The following is a 19,976-nucleotide window of genomic DNA, read 5'->3' on the forward strand; positions in this document are numbered from 1 at the left end:
AAAAAAAAAAAGGATACACAGGTGTCCATAAAGTCTGGAATCATACTCATTGCATCTTGGGCATCTAATCTGTAAAAGAATAAAATATTATCTATGTTTTAAGACTTTGTGGATACCCTGTAGAAATGGCTCTTCCAAAATTAAACCAGAAAGAAATGGAGCAGTCCGAAACGTCTTCCCTTTCAGCTTTCCCCACTCATGAGGAGAAGTTGAGAAGTTCCTTTTCATTTCTTCAAAGCCTTGAAGTCCGAGGAACTGCTGACACTGGAGATTGCCATAAAGACATGATGGGAGGGGAAGGATGCCACCACCAACAGCATGATTGAGAAGGGTATTGCTGTTCACGAGTGGTTTGGAAATTTTCAGATAAAACTGAGATCTACCTGATCTCAGTACACAAGTTCAAGACCATAAATGTAGGTAGATGTTAGTAATTTTTTTTTTTTAGTTTCAGAAAGAAAAATGATTGCTGGGGCACCTAGGTGGCTTCAGCTCAGGTCGTGATCCCAGAGTGCTAGGATTGAGCCCCGCTTTGGGCTCCCTGCTCAGTGGGGAGTCTGCTTCTCTCTTTCCCTCGGCCCCTACCGCCCACTCGTGTTCTCTCCCACTTTTCTGTCTTACTCACTCTCTCAAATAAATAAAATCTTAAAAAAAAATGATTGCTATTACTTATATTTAGAATTATATTTTTATATATTAATAATTCAAAACCTTGAACAGAACTTCATATATAGTGCTAACATCTTCAGGAATATATGATCTCTAAACCCACTAAGGCAACTATTTTTTGGTGTATAATGTGGAGATTCCCAATTAGGTGAATTTGTAAACATAATTGATGACAATCAAACCAAATGTTCTTAGCCCTCAGGAGAACCACAAGATGAAGATGTGTTAATTGGAGAAGTGAATGGATTTCCATCCTTTACAAGGTCACCAAGGTCACCAGTAACTTCTTCAGAGAGACTACACCTAAATCTACCTAAATCTGATAAAGTCCTCACAAATGGTACCGAGAAGAACTCCAGTTCCTCCGTGTTCAACGTGGATTACACTGCCTCTGGGCCCAGGAGAGCATGCTCTGGAACTTCATACGGCAGAGGGCCCAAGAGCACATTCCCAAATACCCATCGGTTTCAGTTAGTTATTTCAAAAGCACCCAGTGGGGACCTTTTGGATAAACATTCTGAACTCTTTTCCAACAGACATTTGCCATTCACTCCACGCACTTTAAAAACAGAAGCAAAGTCTTTCCTGTCACATTATCGATACTATACGCCTGCCAAAAGAAAAAAGGATTTTACAGACCAGCGGATAGAAGCTGAAACCCAGACTGAATTAAGCAGGTATGGCACATTCACAGCCAGTAGTAAGTCCTTCAGGGTGTTGTAGAATTAAATAATATTTCTTATTTTATATCATGTACCTAATGTGTCAGACTTAAGGTCTGGTAGTGCCCTTTTGAATTGGATGAGATTAATGTGACTTTTCCTTTTGTATGTATCACTAGAACAATCTGAGTAATTGTTGAAAAGTAGTTATTAAACTTGCCAAGCTCCTTATAAACAGGAATATTACATATTTTAATTTATTGTTTCAAACATGGTATATGCTTTTAAATATACTTTCAGAGAATCCTTAAAATATGTCATCAACTAGTATTTGTGTAAATATGTCTATAGATTTGTGTGAAAAACGGCAAAACAATGGGCTGTCAAGGAAAAAAACACTGTTTCTCTGACTCTCCCTGGGTTCCCTTCCTGCAAATATTCAACCCCACTCTTACATAGCAACAACTCCCCAGGAATAATTTAGCCAAGTAGGATAATTTCTGGAAATTAAGTATAATTTGCCTCAATAATATTTTCATATTTGATGGTGCCTGACACATAATGAATATTAGGTAAAAGTTTGCCAAATGATTGAAGAAACAAACAAATCTTATAAAGTATTAAGTGTTAACTGATTTGTGATTGTTGTTCCTGGTGTTATTTAAACAACTATTTACCTGGTCCTACGTTTTAGTTATTTTTAAGAAAGCAAAAAAACAATTTAGGACTAGTATTCTTTTCTCTGGGTATAGATAAGAGGTACAGTAATATCAGATGAGTCTGCATTCATTTAATCCCAAGAATTAAGGAATGGGGAGAAGTAAGGAAAGCAAGCATATGGTATCCTTTTCTAATTGTATGTATGACAGCTTTTGAGGATTAATAGTTCCCATTTCCCTAGTCCCATTCTATCCAGTGGAAATCTAGCTGCTATTCAAAAAAAAAGGAAAAATAAGCTGTGTAATCCAAACCATGTCTATTTCCTGATTATAAAATTAGAAATTACACATTTTATAAGAATAGATGGATTTCATCTCTTATGTGTGAGAGGTTTTTTAAGACCGTAAACTTATCAGGGTGTTTGTATTTTGAAGGCTTGACAATTGCTCCTTTTTAAAATATTACAGCTTTAAATCTGATTTTGAGACAGTTGACACCAAGAACTTCACAGATGCAGAAGAGAACACAAAGCAGGTAATAAAAATGAGATCTCTTTGTGTGCCACATTGGAATTATAGCTGCTTTAACTTAATAAAATATATATAGCTGTTTGGACTTGAATAATCTTCTGGTGACACTTCTTGCAGATAATGTGGCCAGTATAGAGAAGGACTACCTATTTATACATGGCTGTAGCTCTGAGTGGCCAGATGGCTCCTGCCCAGTCTGGGAAATCATTTGATGCCAGCACTTTTTCTAGATGGTTGGTTGGCTGGCTAGAGAGATGAATAAATGAATAAAATACCTTAAATGTTGCTTTCAAAGATATAGACTTGGATCACTGAAGGAGCCAGAAAAACTATACAGAAGTTTTTAGTTTCTGTGCCTGTATTTTTTTTTTTTTTGATTTGCCACTGATTATTGGAAATTATATAAGAATAGATGGATATCATTCTCTTATATTTGCTTTTACTTTTTTCTAGACCATAAGGCTCTTTTTTTATAGTGTTTATGTTTTGAGTGGTTAGCAGTCATTTCTTTTAAAATATTACAGCTTTAAGTCTGATTTTCATATATTATTTTTATTTTGGGTGTATTAATCATACACTTGGGTCCTATTTTAAATTTATGGTTTATAAAAACAGTTTGTCTATTAAAATGTCAAACACAGGGGCACCTGGGTGGCTCATTTGGTTAAGCATCTGACTTCAGCTCAGGTCATGATCTCAGGGTCCTGGGATCGGGAGTCTGATTCTCCCTCTCCCTCTGCCTCACCCCCCACTCATGCACACTCTCTCCCTCCCTTTCTCTCTCTCTCATGAATAAATAAAACCTTTTAAAAAGAAGTATTTAATAAAATGTCAAACAGATTTCGGGGATAAAAGAATATAATCACACTGAACTTCTGTCTTCTCTTCTGAATATGGGTAGAGAATTGTCGGTTTCCATCTCGGCCATAAATACCTGTTTGACATGGGGCCCTGCCACTCAAAGCTCAAGGACAAATCGCTTATCCTCTGAGAGCTGAATTTTCACATCTAGAAAAACTACTTAACATGTAGGCTCATTGGAGGCATAGGCATAAAGTGCCTAGCCTGAGAAGGGCTCAGTAATGATGGCTGTGACTAGCTTGAGATTTAGGAAGACAGTTAGCTCTCTAGTTAACTAAATAAATTAAAGCAGAAGTCCATTTTCATGACATTGTGCTCCAGATGCTTATCCATAACCCTGTAAGACTCCGAAGGCAGTCACTTAACCAGCTGAGCCACCCAGGCGCCCTGTATCAGTCACTTTTTCCTATGGGATAACTCCACTCTGCTTCCTTGACTTTTTTGAAATTTGCTATTTTGCTTTATTTCTGCTTTCATAATGTATTTTTGAAGCAAAATAAAGATTGATTCTTCTCATTACATCCCCAGGCATCTAATTGTATGACATATGATATCAAAGGAAAAATAGCTCCTTTACCCTTACAAGGGCATGACTTACCGTGGGATGAGAATAAAGATGGCACTCTTCAGTGTTCCTCACCAAGGTAAGCAGGTTACAGAAGTCATTACACCTGTCTATTTAACTGCTTTCCTGTGTAACAGACATATAATATTTGCAACATAAGTACTACTCTAATTACACACACTGTAATCTATTTTAGTGTTACACAGTTCAGCGGCAGTGTTAGTTTTACTAAGGAAATTGTACAAAGTAGGTACTCAAGAAAAGTTTAAATGAATTCATTTTGCTAATTCATTAAGAAAGAAAAAGGCGATACTGGCTTGTATTATTTGCCATTGCTATTCATATGAAAAAGGATTTTCCTGGAGCACCTGGGTGGCTCGGTTGGTTAAGTGTCCAACTCTTGATTTCAACTCAGGTCATGATCCTGGGGTCATGAGATCAAGCCCCGCATTGGGCTCCATGCTGGGTGTGGAGCCTGCTTAATTAAGATTCTCTCTCTCTCCCTCTGCCCCCCGCCCCCTGTACACGTGCACACTCAGAAGGAAGGAAGGGAGGGAGGGAGGGAGGAAGGAGGAAGGAAGGAAGGGAGGGAGGGAGGGAGGAAGGAGGAAGGAAGGGAGGGAGGGAGGGAGGAAGGAAGGAGGGGAGGAAGGGAGGGACGGAGGAGGAAGGAAGGAAGGGGAAAAGAAGGAAGGAAGGGGAAAAGGATTTTCCTGAAGACAAAATCTGTGGCAGAAATAATACTGAGGAACCTCACGATTTGAGGATTCATAATTCATGATTTTGAATATTCACCATATGCTAGTGTTTTATCTGTCACTGCCGTGTACTGGCACTGTTTTTAAAAACTATGCATCATATTTAGTAATTATGGAATACTACACCTAGATAAAAATGATAGGTTAGCAAAAATGCCTCTGGTAGTTTCAGCTGTCAAATGTATGTCCAGTGTCAGAGATTGTATATGAGATGAAGGTGTAAATAAAGGACTAGAGATTAAAAAGAGGGCAAGAATGAGGTGTCATAGAGCAGACCAGAAGGCCAGCACACGTGATCCCTCAGAGCCTGCCCAGGTCCTCCCTCAGGCCCTTCCCAGGGAGACGGCACCTGGCAGGGCTGTGAGCAGTTCACTGCTAACCTCTCGTCTTGAAATTCATGACGCTTCAGTACTCATAACAAGATTTATAAGCTAACTCTTGAGCCACTCTGCAAATGAATATAAAGAATGGCCTAAAGAAAGGAATATTTATCTTTTCTAGTAGTTTCTATCTAAAAGAAGTAAAAATATTTATAATCGAGCATACCTGAATTAAAAGATTGGAATTAACTAATGATGACATAACTAAATATTGACAAAATTTATCATGATGACCAACTTAAAACAGTTTTTCATGGGGAAGTAATCTGTTTCCAGCATTATTTATATGTTAACCTTAGTCAAAGTGAAATTATGTGTACTAGGTAAGTGCTGTAGTCCAGTTTGGAAAAGGATTGTGGGAGCACCGAGGTGGCCCAGTCGGTTAAGCATCCCACTCTTGATCTCAGCTCAGTTCTTGATCACAGGGTGGTGAGTTCAAGCCCCACACTGGGCGTGGAGCCTAGTAAATACATACATACATACATACATACATACATACAGTGAATTTGTAGTCAGAAGACTAATTAAAAATATCTTTGCTACTTACTAACACCTGTCCTTGGCAAGTTACCCAACCATTCTGCCCCCTGGTGAACTCATCAGTCAGTGGAAAAAATAATACCTACCCAATATACCAGTCGGGGTTGTTCTGAATATTAGATCAGATCATGGATATGAAAGTACTTTAAAAATTCTAAAATACATTATTACTAATATATAATATTATTGAATACTTATTGCATGCCAGTCATTGTTTTGTTCAAAAATTGTAATTTTCTCTTTCCAGGGCAGTATGTCAGTATTCCCTGCAGCTTCCTCCAGAGAGAAAACTCCACTCTGAGTAAGATCTTTTTGACCTCTTCATTTTGCTTAGTGGAAATCAAGAATTAAGAATCACACAAACTATTATTAAATAAGTCAGGACTGAATACTGATTTCTCTTACAACTAGCTTTGGAGTTCAATCATATAATATACCCTAAATTTGAGAATGATCAGAATTTTCTGAAGTAGTCATCAATCACTTCATCTTTATGTCCAGGGGAAATTTGTCCCTAGGTTAATAATGCCTGCTGGTTGTTTTTTTTATATAATTAGTACCCATAAAAATAAATAAGAATAACAAGAGTTTTAGAGAAATGCAGACTTTGGATAGCTCAGGATACCCTTCCAGGAGTTTCTAACCACCAGGTCTTTACAGATAGCATACTTCTATGTTTTAATGTCGTTTTAGTTAAGGTACACTTTTTCAGGGAATATCATCTATTTTATAGAGTTTCATTTATTCTCAAACTTGCTGCTTAAATATTAGAGCCTGAAAATCAGTTTGAAAGTGTAACTTTTTATATAACATTTTAATCTTCTATTATCTAATTTTCTTAATTCCTCCCCTTACATTTACTTATTGAGTAATTGTGTGGTTACTTGCTGCTTACATTTCTATCAATTCACTGATTTCAGCTAATTAAAATCAAATTTATAATAATGTTCCATTTTCTTGTACTAGTTATTAAAATATGTTATAAGATAAAGAAATGTGCCCACATAATTAAAAATTATCACTATATTTATATACATAAATTTCTCTACTATCATATTTTTTTTCCTCTCCATACATTTTGAGAAAAAAAGAATAATTTTTTTCTGCTCAATAAATTTCCCAACCTTCAAACAAGATGCTCTTCTAGGAGCAGAAGAGGATTTCATACTTGAAGTTCTTGCTTCTCTGGATGAGTTTCGTCTTTCCCCTCCTCTAAGTGCCATGCACAGGGCTCACACCTCTGCTGCTTGACATGGTCAGGAGTCAGGACCTGTAAAATGCTTGTCAAGAACACACACCCCCAGTGGTTCACATTTGGTTGCCCTTTTGTCCTTGCTTGCTCTGTTTTGTTTTTTGTTTGTTTTGTGTGTGGGGTTTTTTTTAGTTTTTTTTTTATTGGTTTTTTGTTTGTTTGCTGTTTTAATTCCTGCTTGTCTGTTAGTACTGAATGGATGCTATACACATCTATGAAATTTTACTTGATTAGGGAACATTTTCTCATCTTTCTTTGCATAATTTAAGAATGTAGACATAAGGGTTTTTTTTATAACATTCCTCTTAAATGTGAGATAGCAGTATATTTGTCCTAGTAGTGGTAGATACTTCTAATTAGGTACTCGTGTTTCCTATAGTTTTCAGTGTAAGTAGGAAATAATTTTTATGCTGTACTGCTTTGTTTTCACAGTGAAGAAGAACTGTTATATCTGAGTTTCATTGAAGATGTAACAGATGAAATTTTGAAACTTGGTTTATTTTCAAACAGGTTAGATTTTTTAAATTATATTATGGTGGTTGAATAGTACATTAAATATTCTTCCTTATCATGTTAATTCCTTTAAGTTATTTCTACATATTAGGAAATGAAAAATTATATTGCTTTCTTGGGGAGGACATATTTAAAAAAAAAAAAGATTTATTGGGGCACCTGGGTGATTCAGTCGGTTGAGTGTCTGCCTTCGGCTCAGGTCATGATCCCAGCGTCCTGGGATCGAGCCCCACATCGGGCTCCCTGCTCATTGGAGAGCCTGCTTCTCCCTCTCCCTCTGCCTGCCACTCCCCCTGCTTGTGCACTGTCTCTGTCAAACAAATAAATAAAATATTTTTTAAAAATAAAAAATAAAAGATTTATTTATTTGAGAGAGAGAACGTGCAAGTGGGGGGAGGGGCAGAGGGAGAGGGAGACAAATAAACTTCTCACTGAGCATGGAGCCCGATGCGGGACTCAATCTCACGACCCTGAGATTGTGATCTGAGCCAAAACCAAAAGTCGGATGCTTAACTGAATGAGTCACCCAGGCGCCCCTTAGGGGGACATATTCTTATAATTGATAGCAAATTATAAAGAATGTTTAATTCTTACCGTATAAGGCAAGTTCACAGTTTGAGGGAGTTACAGAAAAGAACAGAGATTTTATTCATTTAAATACTGTTATTTCTCTTAGATGCAGAGAACAGATTGGTGGTTGCCAGTGGTGGGGGGTAGGCGAAATGGGCAAAGGTAGTCAAAGGGTAAAACTCTCAGTTATAAAATAAATAAGTCATGGGGATGTAACGTATAGCATGGCGACTATAGTTCATTGTACTCTGTTGCGTATTTGAAAGTACTTTGTGAGAGAGTAGATCTTTTTTTTTTTTTTTTAAAAAAAAGATTTTATTTATTTGACAGAGACACAGCGAGAGAGGGAACACAAGCAGGGGGAGTGGGAGAGGGAGAGGCAGGCTTCCTGCTGAGCAGGGAGCCCGATGTGGGGCTCGATCCCAGGACTCTGGGATCATGACCTGAGCCGAAGGCAGACGCTTAACGACTGAGCCACCCAGGCGCCCCTGTGAGAGAGTAGATCTTAAAAGTGCTCATCACAAAAAATTCTGTAACTGTGTGGTGATGGATGTTAACTAGACTTATTTTGGTGATTATTTTACAGTATAAACAAATATTGAATCATGTTGTATACCTTACACTAATATAATGTACATCACTTACACCTCAATTTAAAAAATCCATCACGGGGCGCCTCGGTGACACAGACAGCTGGGTGTCTGACTCTTGGCTTCAGTTCAGGTTGTGATATCAGGGTCGTGGAATCAAGCCCCGTATCAGGCTCCCCACTCGTCATGGAGTCTGCTTGAGATTCTCTGTCTGCCCCTCCAGCTCATGCTCTCTCTCTCTCTCTAAAAATTAAATAAATAAATCTTTAAAAATCTATCACAAAAAAAAGAAAAGAAGAAAATGAGGGATGCCTGGGTGGCTCAGTCAATCATCTGCCTTTGGCTCAGGTTATGATCCCAGGGTCCTGGGATCCAGCCCCACGTCGGGCTCCCTGCTCAGTGGGGAGTCTGCTTCTCCCTCTCCCTCCCTGCTCCCCCTGCTTGTGCTCTCTCTCTCTCTCTGGCAAATAAAGAAATAAAATCTTCAAAAAAAAAAAATAAGAAAATGATATCCATATTTGAAAGAAAGATGTAAAACTGTCTTTATTCACAGACATTACATCCATGTAAAAATCCCACAGAGTCTACAAAAAAAAAAAATTATAACTATGCAAAAACAAACACTATATCTCTTAGTTGTAATAGACTGGTGAACCAAATTTTTGCTTATTTGCAAAGATCCATCATCTCATTTTACTATTTGAAACTTGTCATGAGAATCAAAAGCAAGCATTTTTGTTAAAACTGTTACTAGTAAAGTGAGAACAAATTAAAAACTAGGTTTATACGCTGTAAGTGAAATGGGAAGTTTGCAAAACCAGATTAGCTTTGCATATCTTAAGGAAATTATGTGGTCCTGAATCAGCTTGAACATTATTTATCTAAAGTTCACTGGGCACAAAGGCGCACTTAACATTATGTATCATAGAACTCCATTATTTATACTACATGCTTTCCCTGTTGAAATATGTCAAGGACAACACTTCTAATGAATTATTTCTATTCTTATGTGAAGTTTTTTTAATTAAACATTTGTATTATTGCTGTAAAAAGATACACTAAAAGACCTAAGTTTATTATTTTTTGTTTTGTTTTATTTTTTAAAGATTTTTATTTATTTACTGAGAGAGATAATGATAGAGAGAGAGCATGAGAGGGGGGAGAGTCAGAGGGAGAAGCAGACACCCCGCTGAGCAGGGAGCCCGATACGGGACTCGATCCCGGGACTCCAGGATCATGACCTGAGCCGAAGGCAGTCGCTTAACCAACTGAGCCGCCCAGGCGCCCCTAAGTTTTTTTTTATAATAATTCTGTTTACTACTTTTGTTTAAAAAAGGTGGCTAAAAATGTTTTCATAATGGTTATAGAGTTTCAAATTTGCAAGATGAAAAAGTTCTATTGGTCTGTTTCATAACAATGTGAATATATTTAACACTACTGAACTATACATTTAAAAATGGTTAAATTGTAAATTTTATATTACCTGTTTTTTACCACCAGAACAAAAATATTAAGATTCCAACTGTAAATCAAAAAATAAAGCACAGGGTAGAAGCAAAACAAAAATAAAAACAAAAAACATTTGCATAGAACATGTGTTTATTATAGAAAAAAACTTAAATTTTTCTTTTAGATTATAAGGCTATTTATTGCAGCATTTGTGATAAAAGCACCAAAAAAATGGAACCAACCCATACATTGAATAGTAAAGGTTTGGTTGAATAAATTGTTGAATATTTACAAGAGCAAGTTCTGTTCAGGGACTTAAAATGATGTTTTAGAAGTGAATTTATTTATACAGAAAAATGTTCAAAATATAATGGTTGATGAGAAAAAACAAAATAGGTACCCAAACAGTATGTATTGTTTATAAAAGGTAGAATACAGATTTCTTGGGCTTTTAAAAAATTGCTAAGTTGGGGCACCTGGGTGGCCAGTTGGTTAAGCATCTGACTCTTGGTTTCAGCTCAGGTCATGATCTCATGGGTCATGATCTCATGGGTCATGAGATCGAGCCCTATGTCAGGCTCCCCATTCAGCAGGAAGTCTGCTTGAGATTCTCTCTCTCCCTCTGCTTCTGCCCCTACCCCCCCACTGTGCGTGTGCTCTCTCCTCTCTCTCTCTCTAAAACAAATATATAAATCCTTTTTAAAAATTGCTGAATAAAGCAGAACTACTAAATCTAAGATTGGCTTACTTCATTGGTAATAACAAATGGTAACAAAGGAGTTGTTTTTCAGCAAAGGTATTGATACATTCATGTGATGACAAGCATAGTGCAGTTGAAAAATAATTTCTCTGGAGCCAGACACATCTGGGTTAAATTCTCTTAATGGCTTGTGACCTTAGGAGAGAGGAAGTCATCATCTTAGATCATTTTCTCATCTTTAAAATGATCTTTACAATACCTTTCTCTCCAAATACTGGTCGTGATTAGAGGTATGAGTGTGTGTGTGGCACAAATGTCTGGCCCTTGGTGGTATGTGATGAGTGATAGCTTTTAGGTTATTATGTGGATTTACCATCAGTGGAATTTTTTTTCAAGTATAATTGAGGAAGCATTGTAAAATAACTATAAGAGAATTTCCTTTAGGGTTTGGTTTGGGGGGTTGTGTATGTGAAAGAGAAGGAGAAGGAGAGGCTTTTTGTGTTTGCATAGATGCGTGAGAGGGAAAACATGCTTTTTGGTGTGTGGCAGGGGTATTGTTGGACCTCTTTTAAAATATTTTCACAGAAATGTAAGTGTTATATAATCTTTCAGAAACAATGGCATCTGTTACAAAAGTTAAACAAAAACAAAAGCCATACTAGCTCCCAAATTGGAGAACTTGACAGAACAGGGAAGGATTAAGTGTTTAGCTTTGGAAAGAAAATACTCTTCAACCTTTAGTAGTTCTGTTATTGCATGGCTATTTTATATTTAATTGATTTTCTGATTTTGAGACATTAACATTTCTATTTATCATTTTTAGGTTTTTAGAACGCCTATTTGAGCGACACATAAAACAAAATAAACATCATTTGGAAGAGGTTTGTCTTTCTTTAGACATTCATTAGAAAAAATTATAATATGGAAAGAATTTTAAAGTTTTTCCATAGCCTCAAAGAATGCATTAAAAGCAAGTGCTGTTTTTCCCTTGTACCTTTTGTGTGTATGGTGGGGTGGGGGGGGTGGGTGATGAAAGAAGTATTAACCCTGCTGAGATGAGCAGCACTGCAGACAAAAGTAATTCGATTTGACGAGCCTAATTAATGTAATTATTCCCGTCTTGTCTTAATCCCAGGAAAAAATGCGCCGTCTGCTGCATGTGCTGAAGGTGGACTTGGGCTGCACATCCAGGGAAAACTCAGTAAAGCTGGATGATACTGATACGTTGAATTTACTTGATTTTGAACAGGCTGAGAATTCAGAAGAAAATGAAGATAAAAGTAAACATGATACCACAATTCAGCAGGAACGTCAAGAATACCAAAAAGCTTTGGATATGTTATTGTCTCTACCAAAGGATGAGAATGAGAGATTGTCTTCACCAAATGAATTTTTCCTACCCATCTATAAATCAAAGTACTCAGAAGGGGTTATAATTCAACAAGTGAATGATGAAACAAACCTTGGACCTTCAGTTTGGGATGACAAAAATCCGAGTGTCTCCGACAGCTTAACGGACCAAGAGACCTCTGTGAATGTCATTGAAGGGGATAGTGACACTGAAAAGGCAGAGACTTCAAATGAATTATGTTGTCTTAGCACAGAACTCTCCCCGGCTCTTCAGCTTCACAGTGTCCAAGGTGACAACAGTCATGACATGGCAGGACCGACTCTTAAAATCATGGAAATGAGCATTGAGGACTGACCTTTGGATGTGTGATCTTCATTAATAAATATCCCAAATGGCCAGTAATTCAATATTCCTTTTCCTCTGTTTTATTCTTTCATATATTAAGACTTCTGTATTTGCTTTCTATGCTCTATAATAAAGTACCTTAAATTAGCAGCTTAAAACTACACACATGTATTATTTATCCCACAATTTCTGTGTATCAGGAGTCTGGGCATAACTTAGATGTGTCTGCTCTGGGTCTCAAGGCTACAAGCCAGTGTCATTTGGGGCTATGGTCTCATCCGGAGACTTGACTGGGGCAAGAATCTGCTTCCAAACTCTTTGCAGGTTGTTGGTAGAATTCCTTTCCCTGAGCTGTAGCTCTGAGGGCTTTTTTTTGGCAGGCCATCGGCTGCCCTCAGCTTCTAGAGGCTGCCCACCATTCCCTACCACTTGGTAAGCAGCCACAGCATCACTGCTTGCTTCTTGAAGGCTAGTGAGATACTACATAATGTAATCACAGGAATGACTTTCCATCACCTTTGCTACCTTCTTTTAGTTAGAGGCAAGTCACAGGTCCTGCCCACACTTAAGGAGTAGAGATATTATACAAGGGTATGAATGCCAGAAGGTGAGAATCACGGGGTCCCCCTAGGATCTATTGGCCACGATCTCTAAAGTTGCTTTTCAGGGGACCATATTTTACCCAGACGTAAGTGATTTTGTATGCAATGGGAAATGGTTTATGATCTGGCATGGATCTTGAAACATTAAGCCTTATCTGTAGTATCTTTAATTTCTTCTTTCTCACTTTCCTGCAATATCTAAAGCTTTTGATCTAAGGCCTTTCTAGTTATCAGTGAGCTAGGCAGAGTGTCAGCTCTCCGAAAAATTGTCCCTTCTTAATGAGGGCAAACATTCTGTCAACCCAGTTTGATACTCTCTTGGCCCTGTAGTTCATGAGTGGGATGTTTACTCTTAAGATATGTCTCAGCAGGGGCACCGGGGTGGCTCAGTCGTTAAGCATCTGCCTTCGGCTCAGGTCATGGTCCCAGGGTCCTGGGATCGAGCCCCACATCAGGCTCCCTGCTCAGTGGGAAGCCTGCTTCTCCCTCTGCCCCTCCCCCTGCTTGTGTCCCCTCTCTCGCTGTGTCTCTCTCTGTCGACTAAATAAATAAAATCTTTAAAAAAAAAAAAAAGATATGTCTCAGAAGACTTACCTCTATTCATATTTTTTCAACTGCTTACGATAATGTAATTGAATATTCAAGTCCCAGTTTCATGCCTAGGGACTATGAAGGATAAAAAGATGAAACAAAATAATGATGATAACCCAGATGTTCTAGAAACTTAGCAATGGCCCCCAAGTATTCCAGTCTTCAACTCAGGCTTTTATCATCCCCTGCCCACACCACTGTTTCCACAAAGGTAGTGCATACCACTGGAGGTATTAGAGCTGATTTCTGGTGGTATATAGGTGAAGATCTATCTCACTCATGGGAAGCTGTCACCACTGTGTTCAGGATTCAGGCTCAGGGACAACCTGCAAAGTACAGTATAGGGGGGCTGAGCTCCCAACTCACTTCTCCCCCAATATCTTAGGCCCCAAGTCACCCTGCTGCAGCCCTTCCTCAGCCCCACCTACCCCTCAGCTCCCACCTGTGGAATTCTCCACCCCCCCCAACTTTCTGAGCAACCCCCTTCCTTTCCCATCCTACAATCCTCTTCAGTCTCCTAAAAGATCCTCAACCCTATGCTTGGCTCCCAGCCTGGGTCTCCCCATCAGTCACCCCTCTCTTTTTGGGCTCCATCCTTCTCTCAGACCCCAGGGCTCCTTTCTTCAATCCCAGCGTCACTCTTCCACAAACCCCTTACCCTATTATCCATGCAACTACCTCAGACTTACTGCCCTGGCTCCAATTTTCCTCCCTTTCCTGGAGCTGCCATCTTGCTTAAGGGGTTCTCAGTAACTGGCTTCTTGCTGGTTCTCCACACTTTGGGCTCAGCCTCAGACCCGCCATTTCCTGCTTTGCCATGTCTGGTCTCCAACCTCTAACTCTGGGTACAGCTTTTTGTCTCTAGGACCACGACCCATCCTCATTTTTGTACCTTTAGGGTATTTTGTTGTGGTGGTGGTGGTTGTCGTCGTCGTTGTCCTCAGGTTTCCCTTTAAAATTCAAGCATAGATGTGTTGGTTTAAAGAAATATCAAAAGTGGTTCTTGGTTCTGGCAAAAGTGCAAAGGTGGGAAGTGCATGTTAAGTTTGGGAAACACTGGCTTAGAGTCTTCCAGCAGCGTCTTAGTCTCTCCCTCTCCTCCCTCCTCCCGCAGTCCATCCTCCACTCTGCTCTCTGGAGGCGTGAGGAGTGAGCCTTTGAGACAGACTGCCTGGGTTTGATCCTTGCGAGCTGTGACCGGAAGCTGGGTCACCAGCCTCTGTGGGCGGCCTCGGTTGTTGAACGTGCGTAATTTTCAGAGCCTTCACTGCTGGGCTCTAAGAACTAAATAGGTTGTATGTGAATTAAATATTCACAGCTGCAATTCTAACGCAGATCATGTCACCACTCCCTTCAAAAACAACCACATTTGAGAGTTTCCTCTTGCTGACAAGATAAAGTCCAGGTCCCTTTCCATTCTTTATTAAGTCGTTCTCCTTCCCAGCTCATCTGCCATCCTCCCCCAAACATCCTAATTGTCTAGCACATCGAATTACTTGTTCCTTAAACATGGCAGAGGTCCTCTCTCCCTCTCTCTCTCTCTCTCCACCCCCCACCCCTTCGTACTTGCTACCAGCTCAGAATATCGTTTCCCCTGTATCGCCCTCTTGGGCCTTCGCTGACAGCCCAGATTGTAACACCATGAGACCTTGTCTGATTGCCCTAACGTTTGTCACACTTGCTCTGGGATCTGGGATCTCTCAGATCTATAGTATGAATTATAATATTGTTTATGTGCCTAGTTTCTCTCCGGTCTAGACTATGGGCTTCTTAAGATGAAAGACTTATTTCTCTTTGGATCCCAGGTCATTGTCTGCTTGAGAATGAATGCATTTGTTCACGGAGGGAGATAGTTGAAGCTCGAGGAGAGGCTTAGGCACAGGGGAGGTGAGGGGGAAAACACTCAAAGTGCAAATTCCCCCATGGAAGGGAGAATGTAGCAAACTGCTAAATTACAAGAAAATTTCCTCATTTGCTCACATTTTACATGGTATAAAATATAAATTAGCATCTTCCTGAGAAGCCTTACTTTTAAAACTCACATTTTTTTTTTCCCCAGTGAAGCCAACCAGAAAAGATCAGAGCGGCTTTTACAGGGCAAGACAGTTTGCCAAGTGGATCAATTAGTTGCGAGGTTGCCTGTGAATTAATTTACCCTGGGCCCTGGTTTAAGGGTTTGGACTAGATGATCCAAAGATTTTATTTTTTTTAAGATTTTATTTGAGAGAGGAGAGAATGAGCAAGAGAGCACAAGCAGGGGGAGCAGCAGAGGGAGAGAGAGAAGCAGAGCCCAACGTGGGGCTCGATGCCCTCACGGCCGGACCAGCGTATGAAGGGTAACCAGCTACTTCTAGATCTTCATTAGCTCAACGATAATTTCTAAAGCCCCTAGGAATTAAGCCAAGGCTAACTTTGGCATATTAAAACTAAAATCTTGGGACACCTGGATTGCTCAGTCGGTTGGGTGCCTGCCTTCGGCTCAGGTCATGATCTACCAGTCCCCCTGCTTGTGTTCCCTCTTCGCTGTGTCTCTCTCTGTCAAATAAACAAATAAAATCTTTTTCTGCAAAATCCCTTTTGCCACGTGAGGTGATGTTCACATCTGGCTGTGTAAGGAATCCCAACTTGAGATCTCTGGAACCCCTGTGGCTTTTTAAGTTACGGAAGCAGTGGTTCTCATGCTGAATGCACGTCAGAATCACCTGGAGAACTTGTGAAGGCCGATTTCTGGGCCTCCTCCCTGCTAGCTTTGGATTCGGAATTTTCAGACCTGGGACAACCCTGGAGAATTTGAATTTCTTTTTAAAAGTATTTTATTTATTTGAGAGAGAGAGAGAGAGAGCATGAGAGGGGAGAGGGTCAGAGGGAGAAGCAGGCTCCCCGCTCAGCGGGGAGCCCAATGTGGGGCTTGATCCCGGGACCCCGGGATCATGACCTGAGCGGAAGGCAGACGCTTAATCCCTGAGCCACCCAGGCGCCCCCAAGAGAATTTCAATTTCTAACAAGTTTCCAGTGCTGTTGTTGCTGGTCTAAAAAAAGCTCCACTCCAGGGCTGGGGGTGTGAGGAGTTCTCCTCTCCCCTCCCCTCCTCTCCTCCTCTCTGATTTTATTTATTTGACAGAGCGAGAGAGCACAAGCAGGGGGGAGGAGTAGAACGAGAGGGAGAAGCATGCTCCCCACGGGCTCGATCCCAGGACCCCAGCCGAGGGCAGACGCTTAACCATCTGAGACACCCAGGTGCCCCAGATTATTTAAAATAATCCAGCAGAGGGGATGCCTGGGCAGCTCAGTTGACTAAGCGCTCAACTCTTGATTTCAGCTCAGGTCATGATCCCAGGGTCGTGAGATGGGGCTCTGTGCTAGCAGCGGCGCCCTGCTTAACATTCTCTCTCTCCCTCTCCCTCTGCCCCTCCTCCCATGTGTGCACCCGGATGCTCGCACTCTCGCGCTCTCTCTCTCATAAATTAATTAATTAATATAAAGAATAATCCAGTGGGGAAATGGGACTAATTATATGCCTCCATGCAGTAAGATCTAGAGTGAAAAAAACACAAGAAAATAGCTTTAATTGTACTAATATATTCACACATGAGTTATATCTTCAATATTTATTTTTATGGCAAAAACTAATACATTCATTTCACATATATTACATACAGTCATTCAAACTTTTTTGCCCATTAAATGTACACAATTTTACAAACCAATGATGGTTTTTAGAAGAATTAAGTTCTTCTGATTATACATTTTTACATTATTAATCTTCAGACAGCACTTAAAATTGCTTTTTAAACTAGAAAATACTACTAGACAATTCTTTATACTAGCATGTTGAAAGGTAGAATTCCCAGTGCATTGCTTGAATTATAGGGCAACTTTCTAAGAAAATGTATTTCATATAAATTTTCTCCAAATTTTGGGTTTATTAGGCCTGTTAAATCATATCAACTTCTGTTGGAATTTTTACTTAAATAGACTTGCTATCTAGATGTTGATTTTTAAACTATGCTCTGCTAAATTCACTGTGGGTAGGGTTTGTATTGCTTCAGTTTTTAACCAGATCATACAACTCAGAAATATACAACAAATTTCTGGTTTGTTACAGTGTAATTATTCATCTGAGCCAAACTGCATCTTTATATCTCAGAATATTTCCTCCATTTAAGCACAATAGAATGAAACATTGAGGTGTTTTCATAGGAAAATATTCAACATTTGCATGATAAAAAATGTTTTATATCGTAATATAAAAAATTACATGAGAATACAGTAAAAAAGCAAAAATACATTCCAATGGCCCCGTGCCAATCAATCTGTTAAGGTAAATATCCAAGCTTTTAAAAAGGCTTGATATACTAATGAATATTTTTATTTTTCCCCTCATTTTGTGTTGCTTAGAAATTGCATATACTTATAATTGTGTAATAGCTCAATTCTATAAGAAATTAAGCTGCTTACTTTAATACAGAATTGAGAAACTCTAATATGGAAGGGTCCAAGCTGGTATTAACAGAAAAGTTTCAAAAGCATTAAGAATCATCCCTACACAATAACTACTGCTTCAATTTCTCTGTCCTGCCATAAAAAAACAAAACTATGCAACTAAAACCCATTAGAGCTCTACTGGCCTAAAACTTGTTACAAATTCTAGTTTGTTTGTTTTCTTTCAGCTTTTAACTCCTGAGGGTTAACCTGAATTTTGTACTATTTTTTAACCTTGTTTTAAAAAAATATGTTCTGGAAATAAGTTTGTCACCTCTGGAGAATATTTACTTTCTCAGGCTACTTGGGCTGAACCAGTATTTGCACTGGTTTTATTCCGGTAAAACCGCAAAACCATTAGATCCTTTGGGGATAGTTAACTCTAAGATCAAATTACATTTTGAAAAATAGCAGTATAAAATAAGGAAAAAGATCTTGTCTCATTCAGTGGTCCATTAATTTCAAGTGATTTCTAATAAACTTCTAGGACAGTCTCCCAGCACTTATGATCGCATAGGACCTATGACATTTGCATTCTTCTAAAAAAATGAGTGACTGAGCTTCTATCCCTCATTCATTTGTTCAGATTTTCTCAGCTGATGAGTGAGCAGGTTGAAACGGAAAGCCAGTCATCATTAATTCCGTACTAGTCTTATCAACCTACCCCCCAAATTGAGGCCAGATTCATGTTCTGGTTAACCCAGATAACCCGACCTTCTGAATTTCTTTGGCATAGACTTGCTCCTAGGAGTGAATACTGTAGATTTTTTTCCCCACAAGTTTTTAGAGTGTGAATTTAAAATACACATGCACACTTAAAATGCCCATCGTGTGGACATTTGACAACTTCTGTAGAGGACTGATACTTTTACACAGCTTAAAAACCAACCAGCTCGGTTAAAATTGTAGATTGATTACAGCAGCATCATGTTCTCCTATAGTGAGTGTGGAGACGCTGTATTATAGGTTCAAAGCCAGGGATTTTAGAGATTTTAAAAGTCTTTTTATATGACACGCCACAAAACTAAAGAAATAACTAAAGAATAATGATCGAGATTTATACAGCTAGTAATTTTCAGAAGGCAACATCCACACTGTTAGTTCCGGTTAGAAGTTCGAAGACAATTATTCCTTTCTTGTCATCCATCGGTACTTATCGATACTACTGAAGCATAATTTAAAATAAGTGGCTACTACCCCTTAATCCATCAACATATTGGGAGAAGTTTATGTTTACTCTAGATTTTTGAAAACTATGTTAATTTCCCAAATATGAGGGGTAATTTAAACATTTTGGAAACATGATGTGTAGCCAGACTGCACGTTCTGTACGTGTGATCTAGATACCCTCTGCGTGGGAACATTTGCCTTGGGCCTGCAAGGTACTGCGGACCTTGACCCTCCTTCTTGGCCCATCCCCTGCTTCCCATGTGATGCCAGTGCCAGGAAAGGGAGGGTAGTTCGGGGGCGACAGGAAAGGTAAGGAAGTTAGTGCCAATTCACCCTCCTTCACCCCGCCCTGCCTCACGGGTGCTTTCAGAGGTGGCATCCCCGCTCACGTCATCCCACGTCCCGATCCGTCCCCTGGCCTTCCTGAGCCGTTTCTGTAACACATGATGGGATCTCCCCTGATGTGGAGTTCTCTCAGCAAACGCTGATCTAGTTGACCAACTGCTTGCTGAGCCTCAGTCCCTCCCACCAGGCAGAGAATTCGTTCTCCCTCCTCACCACCAGGGTGCAGCAGAGAGAACATCTGCGTATTTTCCAGAGTTCAGATTACCGCGACTTGGTTCTATACCAAACAAGCTTTGGGAGGACAAACCAGGAGAGTTAACACCCACTTGGAATACTGTTTACACGGGGAAGTATTACTGTTTTCCTCAATAATTCCACACACATACATCTG

General features: G+C 39.4%; 1 protein-coding gene across 8 annotated transcripts in view; it reads left to right on the plus strand.

Moving 5' to 3' along the window:
* The window catches only part of SPATA7 (spermatogenesis associated 7), a 44,001-nt gene extending 31,448 nt beyond the window's left edge, over positions 1–12,553 (plus strand). For all 8 annotated transcript variants that reach the window (XM_036087739.2, XM_036087742.2, XM_036087743.2 and 5 more), the window contains 7 exons: positions 865–1,346; positions 2,459–2,525; positions 3,911–4,026; positions 5,873–5,926; positions 7,310–7,387; positions 11,523–11,580; positions 11,835–12,553. In XM_036087739.2, coding sequence (XP_035943632.1) covers positions 865–1,346; positions 2,459–2,525; positions 3,911–4,026; positions 5,873–5,926; positions 7,310–7,387; positions 11,523–11,580; positions 11,835–12,404 — 1,425 coding nt within the window. In that variant the 3' untranslated portion in view covers positions 12,405–12,553. The remainder of the gene's footprint in view (positions 1–864; positions 1,347–2,458; positions 2,526–3,910; positions 4,027–5,872; positions 5,927–7,309; positions 7,388–11,522; positions 11,581–11,834) is intronic.
* Positions 12,554–19,976: the final 7,423 nt, after the last annotated feature.

Source organism: Halichoerus grypus, chromosome 8, assembly GCF_964656455.1.
Source record: "Halichoerus grypus chromosome 8, mHalGry1.hap1.1, whole genome shotgun sequence".
Classification (NCBI taxonomy): Eukaryota; Metazoa; Chordata; class Mammalia; order Carnivora; family Phocidae; genus Halichoerus; species Halichoerus grypus.